The sequence below is a fragment of the Manacus candei genome, unplaced genomic scaffold (assembly GCF_025592945.1).
Source record: "Manacus candei isolate 608988 ecotype Guabito, Panama unplaced genomic scaffold, ASM2559294v1 h1tg000126l, whole genome shotgun sequence".
In the NCBI taxonomy this organism is placed as follows: Eukaryota; Metazoa; Chordata; class Aves; order Passeriformes; family Pipridae; genus Manacus; species Manacus candei.
The window spans coordinates 2,859,656-2,868,227 of record NW_026138174.1 but is presented as its reverse complement, the minus strand read 5'-3'; the positions used below and the strand labels follow the sequence as shown (position 1 = coordinate 2,868,227).

Below are 8,572 nucleotides of genomic sequence, written 5' to 3'. Positions count from 1 at the left end.
GACCCAGCAATGGCACAAGAGGAACGAGCAGGAACTGATGCCCAGGAAGTTCCACCTGGACAGGAGGAAGAACTTCTTTGCTGGGCAGTGACCGAGCACTGAACAGAGACCAGAGAGGGTGTGGAGTCTCCCTCACTAGGGATATTCCAGACCCATCTGGACACAATCCTGTGCTTGTGCTCTGGGATGGCCCTGCTGGAGCAGGGAGGTGGGACTGGATGACTCCACTGTGGTTCCTTCCAACCTGACCCATCCTGTGATTCTGTGATGCTGTGATTCTGCCCACTTGTTTCTCTGCCCATCTGACTGATGTCACCACAGCCTCTAAGTGCCATCACACCCCCACCTGCAGCCTCTCAGTGCTCCACTGATGTGTTCTGGGTGATGCTCTGAGTGTGCCCTGCAAACCTGTTCCACCCAAAGGCTCCACCTGAGCTGCTGTGGGTCGAGCCACGACTTGCACCCTCAGGTGGCCTCTGCCATTCCCTGACAAGGCTTTGGGGCAGTGCCAAGCCCAGGATGGGCAAGGTAGAAGAGCCAGGAAGAAGACACACAGCCTTTTTTAGCCAGAGGTGGAAGAGAAAGCAATGAACATCAGAAATCTGAGCATGTTCCACCTGCCCTGTCAAATTAGAAGGAGGACTAACTGGCTAAACCTGGTAGATGAGTAATGAGTAATTCCAAGATGAGCAATCCTGAAATTCTGTCTCTCCAGTGTCCTATGCTTGCTAGCATATATTTTTCTTAAAGGATTATTGGGCCATCTTGTGTTCCAGAAGAGTATTCATTCTCATTTCGTGTGAAGAAAAGTCTAAATCGGAAATCATGTTTTAAATTCTCTTGCAAGAACACAAGCTTCCAAATTACCAGTAAGAATAATTTTCAGTATATTTCCTCCCAGCTAAGAACCTTTCAGGATTACCATTTATTTCATTCTAGCACAGTAGGGAGTTTGCAGTTTTGTGCCAAATATATAAACTGAAATTTGTACTTTCTTCATGATGGTTATTTTAAATGGATTATCTGTCCAGCTTCTATCAATCACTGCAACATCACCCCCTCAGCTGGAGGAGGAGAGCAGAGCAGACAGTACTTTGAAGTTTTGTTTCAGAGTGTTCAGAGACAGAGGAGCTGCAGTCCTTGATCCGAAATATCTCTGTGGCACAGAGTCACCTGACCACAGTTGGCCAAACCTGGACACAGAGTTCATTGCAATGTAAAACCTCTGAATAAAGTAATAATTTAACACAAGAGTCACTAATATTGAGAAAGGAGAACATGTTAAGATACCTGTGGTTTATATATTACTCATCTGTTCATTAAAGGGAGAAAATAAGCAGCAGTGATTCACAACCTTGAGAATCCTATCCATTATGAGCCTTTCTAGGAAATGGGAAGATGTGAAGGTATTTGAAAGGCTAAATCATCACAACTTTGTTAAATTGGTTATTTTTCAGGAAAGCCTCAAGATTCTGCATCCGCCATAAAAATTTCAATAGAAGGAAAACTTCTGAAAATAAACCTCACCCATGCATCCTTTTGGGCAACATAAAGCTGAGAGAGGCAGCTATTTAAAAAAAAAAAAAAAGAAAAAGAATAAAGAGCAATAAATATGACACTGTTGATACAGATGGAAAAGATACAGCAGAGCCCGTGTGGAGAAAAATCTGTTTCACTTTTCTGCTAGAAATGCTGCTGTGCAACCAGCCTTGAAGGAAAGAAAAAGGGCTGTAAATACTTTCTCTTCTTGCATCCACTCAGAAAAAAATATTGAAAAAAAAAAAAAAAAAGAGAGGAGTCCTTACCTCTCTCCTCATTTTTTTTTAACTGAGAGAATTGCCAAGATTTGCATACAAAACCACTTGAGTATTTGTACTCCAGCACATCTGGCAATTACCTTACAAGAGAAAGCACCCGTTGGAGCCGATTGCCACAGGCTTTGGAACGTACGGAAGGAAAAAGGGGGGTATTCCAGCTTTTCTACCAGCTACCTTGAACATACTTCATGTTTAATTTCCCTGCCTTGCCACAGGCGGTGTGTTGTTGTGACAGCTGATCTGCTGTGAAGGAAAAAAACCAACAAAGGATCGCGCTCCGGCGCTTTTCCAGCGCGGATTTATCGGAGCTCGTGTGTCTCGTGGCTGCCGTCGCCCGTCGGGGTAATGACACATGATGGGTGATTAAAGATGCCAGTCCCTAAATCAAAGCTGTGCCAACGGTCTGAGGAGGCACGGAACAGCACTCCTCAGAACCTGCTCGTTCCTCATCCCGGGAGAAACTCATTAGGAAAAGAAAACGAGCCGTTCTGCTGACAAGAGGAAGCGCTCGCGACTCGGGAGGTCTTTTTTGGGGATTCCGGGACTCAGAGTAGCTTTTACAGCATCTTTTAGACTGTGCATGTAATGAAAATAACTAGAATCACAGAATCGCCAGGGTTGGAAGGGACCTTAAAGATCATCTTGTTCCAAACCCCCCCTGCCCCGGGCAGGGGCACAAAACAGATAAAGGAGTGTTTAAGTCACTACTGACTTGGAGTTTAAACTGAGCTGAGCAGTTTGTTCACATCCTCAGATTTAACACAGTTTTTGCCGTTGTTTGCCAAGAAACAGGTGGAGAAAGAGGGAACTGCCTGTCGTGAGGGCAAGGGCAAAATTAGGCAAGGGCAGATCACCAGATCTTCAGGAAGGACTCTTTGGGACTCAACGGTAGTTTCAATTCACAGGCAATATTTTTTGTTTTCTATCCCTTTACCCCACTCTTTCATTCTGGGTACATTTGCAATCTCCATCCAGACAGAGATTCTTACCAACTCTGGCCAGATTTGTCCACTGGACAAAAATGTACTCTACCTGAGATAACTGCAAAATAAGTATGAAGAATCAAATAAATGAAAAAGCCCTTTTTTAAAAAAAAGATGGTGGAATATCAGGAGAAGAAAACACTAAATCAGACTGAACAATCAGACCAGGGGACTTTGTTTTGATTGCCACAGAAAACAGTATTTACAGACCACCTACTGTAGAAAAAATACAGATTAGGAAATACCAGAATAACTGGGCTCTGGTGAATTTGACATTGCATTACTGCTGTCCTTTCTATAAGTGTTTTTTAGAGGTATTAAAGAAAGTGATTTTTAGCTTCCTTTGCCACATATGATGGACAATCTATCTTTGCAAATGTAGAACAGGCAATGCTACCCTTACTGACATCTTGAGGGACATATGCATTTTAAGGAGAAATTGGATTTTTTTACACAAGGAAAAGTAGCAATTGGACAGATCTCAACATTCCCACATTCTCAACAAGGAATTATTTTCCTAAAGACTAAAAGGAGCATTTAGAGGCACCCTGGTGAGCAGAGCACAGTGAGTTCTTCATCACAGCTTGCTGGCTTTGCTGCTGGTGTGGCAGCACAGCAAACTCATTTGACTGGTCACATGGAAAGGATGCCTTTATCCTGCTCAGATAAAGTTCCATGAAGGAAGTCAGGCATAGATTTCCATCCATTTCAGTAAACAAATGCTGCAGTGCTTCAGCCATATGGTGGAACAACTGTTCTCCACAAGCAGTGGAGAAAAACAGCTTCACGAGACTCAGAATCTCCATTCATAAGGATCTTTTAGGGTTATTTGTGTTTGTAACTACTGTTACATTTTATTTCTTTTGCAATAGTAGCTAGTTATGGGATTGAGGTCTCTTTGTTCCGTGAGTTGTCTGGAGATGGTGGGAAACAAATCTTGCCTGGAAGAGGTCATGGACAACACGGATGAGTGGCACTATAAAGGAGGCAGGGGCAGCAGAAGCACAAGATAGTGCAGGAACAGGGCATTAGATTTACTTTAAACTGTGACCAGGCTCTCTTTCCCAACCAGCCTCTTCTGTTATTCCACCAGCTCTTGTCATAGGTAACAATTTTAAAAGGTTTTTTTTTTTAAATATGTTTAAGTGGCAAAACTTGGCATTAAAAGAATTAGCTGGGATTAGCATGTTCCTGCTGGAAGGAGCTGTGGATCTGACTGACAGCTTTAGGTTTATGCATTAAACACACATAATGCCAATAGTTAAGAAGAATATTTGAGAGGAAAGTGAATGAAGCAGCTCTGTTTTGTTGGCAGACAGGATTTGCTGGAAAGGTTTTGATGATCAGATTAAAACTTGTCAGGCTCCACATTGTCGTGAAAACAAGTGATGGATTTCAGAAGGGGCAGGGCTGATGTGATTGCCTCCAACAGATTATTTACATAGGAACACACATACCTGAAGGAAAGCCTGCTTTTCAGGAGGTATGTTTTTTTTCAGAATACCATTCTATCATGTTATATATAGCCACTAAAGTGGAATTAGGAAGTGTGACATTTATTCAGATGAAGGCAGGCAGGCAGTCCGTTTTAAGCAGAATCTCTTCCCTTGTGACTCCCAGGCAACCTTTAAATAATTTCAGTTCTTCCCTTCATGTTAAAGGCTCATTATCCTTTATAGAAATTCTTCAGAAGTCTTCTCATCCCAAGCACCAGGAGTCATTTCTCAAGACAGCACTAGATTTCTTATTCCAGATCTCTCATAACTTTCTAATACTGTATGTCTTATTGAACACACAATTCAAGAACTACTTATCCTTGATTCAGAAGATGAGAGAAATGAGCTGATCATGATGTTTATGTCCATTTCTCGAAAAGAAAGGGAGAAGAATAATAGCTGCTAAATGAATATTCTCTGCTTTCATGGCTGCTATTCTAGCCCTGTGGTTCCTGACCCAGCATTGACACTGGCAGCTCACTCTCTTCACATTTCTGTTGGCATTCCTGAAGCTCTTTCATTTCCTCTCATCTTTTTCCTCTGCACTCCCTCCTCATACAATCTCCTTTCAAATGTTGGATCAGCCTCTCTGACATGAAGGTGTCACACAACAAACACTGAGGCACTAAATAAATGCATATCTGGAATTACTACCATTTCCTTCTTAGTATTAAGTCTTGTTGAGCAGGCCAAGGTGGTTTACAGCTTGACATGGATTTTCACTACAAAAAAAGTCTGTCAATTGTAGAGGTAGTGAGTCATAGAAACACATTAGATCAATGTTCATCCTGTCCCATCCTGAACTGCCAAAACAAAAATTTACCCACTCTCTTTTGACATCTTTTTTGTTTAGATCCAGGTGACACTGGAAGTTCTGGAAGAGTAAAGCATTGGCTCATTGAAGAGATTTGTAACAGGAACAATGAAAGGTAAAAATTTATGCAGTAATGTTACTGACAGAGTAGGGAGAAACTTTTATCAGACTTGGAGGAGAAGAATCACCTGTGCACAAGAGGGTTTATTTTTAAGTTCACAGTGATGCTATCCATGGTTAGCATCACATACATGAGGTTTCTGTGGCACAAGGGACTGTGAAGAAGTGAAGGATTCGGCTGTAAAGGCACTGCTGCCATGTTTTTCCTTCTGAGAGTCAATCCAGTTCCATAATCAGTGACTAAATCCACCCTACTTTTTCATCAGGTGATTTCAGCTACTGCTCACAGACAACCCACACATAAACTGAAGGAAGGTAGGAAACCAATTTGCCACAAGGAAGTCACAAGCTAATCTTTGTTTATGTTTTGGAAGGCTGCTTCTTACTTACAAACTTTGCACCCATAAACAACTGCACAGGCCAGACCTCACCTTCTGCCTCTGACTAAAGAAGGCATTTAGGGGGACCTTGTGGAGAAGGATCAACTAACTGAGAGCACTATGAGTCTCATGAAGGTAGCCCAAGGTTTTTATCTGGCAGGAGGACTAAGCTGAGGACCAGGGTCCAGGAATAGGATTTTGGGGAGATGGAAAAGGAACCACAGGGAAAAAGAAAACAATTAATGACAAGATACAGTGCCAGAGAGATTAAAGGTAGATCCAGGCCCTCATTTTGGAGTCAGTCCACGTGAACGGGTGCAAGTATTACATGCCACAACCACTCCACCAGGATTCAGTAACACCTGAGGGCCACCACGGCCCATTTTCTCACAGCATCTTGTCCTTAATGTGTGTTTGATAAAAGCTAAAGCTGTGCCTCTTCTCTGCACACACCAACACCACCAGCATTTTCTCAAACAGCCGTGGTGGGAGCTGTGCTGTGTCAGGGTGGGTGTGTGAGGGGGTACAGACGTGCTTTCCTGCTATCTCAGAGCCGGAGGGGTTTTTATTAGATTCAAACAGCAACTGACTCTCCAGGGAAGCTCCTGCTCTTATTTGATAAGGGATGCTCTTTTATCACACATGAAACTGCATGCAGTGATCAGACAGGCAGTGAGCAGAGCTGCCAACCAGAGCAATGCTGGGTTTCTGTAGCATATTACAGCACTGCATTGCTGCTACAATGGAGGTTTGGCCCAAAAAATGGCCAGTTATGGAAACCACAGAAGCTGGAACTTCTACCGATCCACAGAAAAAGTATGGATTTAATATGCTTGCTGGAGAGGTTGGGATATCATGTTATTTTTCAGAAGACAAAGCCACTATGGTAAATTAGCATGGAGAGGACATCTGAGGTACTGGGGCTTGCAAAACTAACAAAGTTGATGCTCTTCCTTTGAAATAATTTAGATATTCATTCTCAACAACAAACAAAACCGCTAAACCTAAACATTAATGGACTCAAGTACACTCTCCAACAGAGAATAAACTGGATTTTTCTTCCTTTCTGAAAAAAACCCCATCTTTGTACTTTCAAGGGCAAATCTTTTTCAAGCTAATTGACATCCCAGAACTTCAAAGCACTCAGTCCATCTTCAGAAATCCTACAAACATGAAAGTGCATGGCTTGGTAACCTCCTCCAATACTGGTCTGATAGGTCATCCAGGAACATTTGGCATGCTGAGGTGACAATAGTCTCTTTTTTTTCTCTAGTGAGAAATTACATTATCTTAAACAGCTTCTTTTTTTTTTTTTCATTGTATTTCCTCTATTTCCTAAGCAATGCTGATGTTTGAAGGGATCATAGCCAACATCCACTTGAAAACTGGATTGCTTTTGCCCCTTACGCCTGGAAAGCACAGATAGGTCGAGGTTGTGTAAGCACTCCAGATCCAACAGAATTAGATGCATTTTCTGAAAATTACCTGCCTAAGTCAAAATGACTGCTGTGGCTGTATCTATGAAATCTTACAGGATGTTGTAATATCTTGTAGTATCTACCTATAGTAACTGTAGTTGTACATATGGTATGCATCTGTGGTATATTTAGGATTGATCAAGGACTTTTTAATCTATATTTCCTTCAAATTATAAGATTTGCAACAGTTCCTGTGGGTATTTCTCCTTTGTTATTGGTTTTTACTCTTGACCAACAATTTTTTTTTCACTTTCCCTTCATTACCCAGCTGCAGCTCACAGAAAATAAATATTTTTGAAATGAGATGTTAATCTTTTTCACCTTGAAGACCCCTTCTCTTCCTCTACTAAAAAAAATTAACCATACTAACTTCCATGCAGCTGAAGACCAAAATAAAACGAAAACTAACAAAGCCAACCTCTGCCCTCCCTCCCCACCAAACTAAGGATGCAGTAGACAAGCCCTTTTCACTCAATGGCAATATCTGGATCACAGAGAAGTGTTTAATTCTTACTTTTAACAGTGAGGTACATGGACTTGCTGACGTCTGCTCCCACATCATTGCTGACCTTGCACAGGTAGTATCCACTGTCTTCTTCCAGCACATGTTTAATCAGCAAGGAGCCGTTTGTGAGAAGCTGGATACGACCGTTCAGTGCAATCGGCTGGAACTGAGGAACCCCGGCACCTGGAGCAGGAAACCCGTGGGAATAGGTCAGTTAGGAAGGGAAACACCTTCTTTGTTTTCTTAAAATAAGGCAGAAACTGCGGCTTCCTCTTCTTGGAGGCTCAGTGCAACTAAAACACAAATGGCTTCTGACATCAGCAGAATAAACAGAGTGGTTCTTTGCCAAAACAGAAGTCATTAATTCAAAAGAAAGACTTTCGGAATGCAACAGTAGGAATAAATTGCCCACATTAAATGTAAAGGGGCAAAAGGAGCACAAAATGAGGAACCAGAAAGGGAGAGAGAGGAAATGAAGATTTTCAGACCGTTCATGGGTAAAAAGGCACATTTGTGGTACATTTAGAGGCTGATGAATTATTGACAATTAGAGCTGAGCAGGCACACAAGTCTGCATCCCTAATGCAGACACCAAATGAATTTCTTATGACTAGGAGGGATGTCTGTTGAAGCAATCATGGCAAACTCAAGGGACCTTTAGGACCTTGCTTACAAAACCCTGGGTGACATGGAAAACCACATCAGCGACTGTGTTGCTTATTTTGTCCTACAGCTGATGGACTGATGACACAAAAATCTCTGTTCTGCCATGTTTGTAGTCAGACTGTTAAAAAAAACCACCAAAATCCCACAACCCCCCCCAAATAAAACAAAGAAAGTAACAAATGAAAAGCTCAGAGCACTAATCAGGAACGAGGCACCATGTTTGGCAGGAATGTAAGAATGGAAGGTCCATAAAAAGACAGGAAGCCAAAGATTTTTGTATCAACTTTGTATCAACTTTAAGAAAGAATTTGCT

The 8,572-nt window shown here is 42.0% G+C and overlaps 1 protein-coding gene across 1 annotated transcript in view; it reads right to left on the bottom strand.

Annotated features, from left to right (window-relative positions):
• Positions 1 to 7,602: 7,602 nt before the first annotated feature.
• Positions 7,603 to 8,572, bottom strand: part of LOC127462341 (cell adhesion molecule DSCAM-like) — a gene marked incomplete at its 3' end in the record, with an annotated part of 313,820 nt that continues 312,850 nt past the window's right edge. Inside the window, exon 11 of the mRNA XM_051770867.1 lies at positions 7,603 to 7,776. Within this exon, the coding sequence (XP_051626827.1) occupies positions 7,603 to 7,776 (174 nt within the window). The remainder of the gene's footprint in view (positions 7,777 to 8,572) is intronic.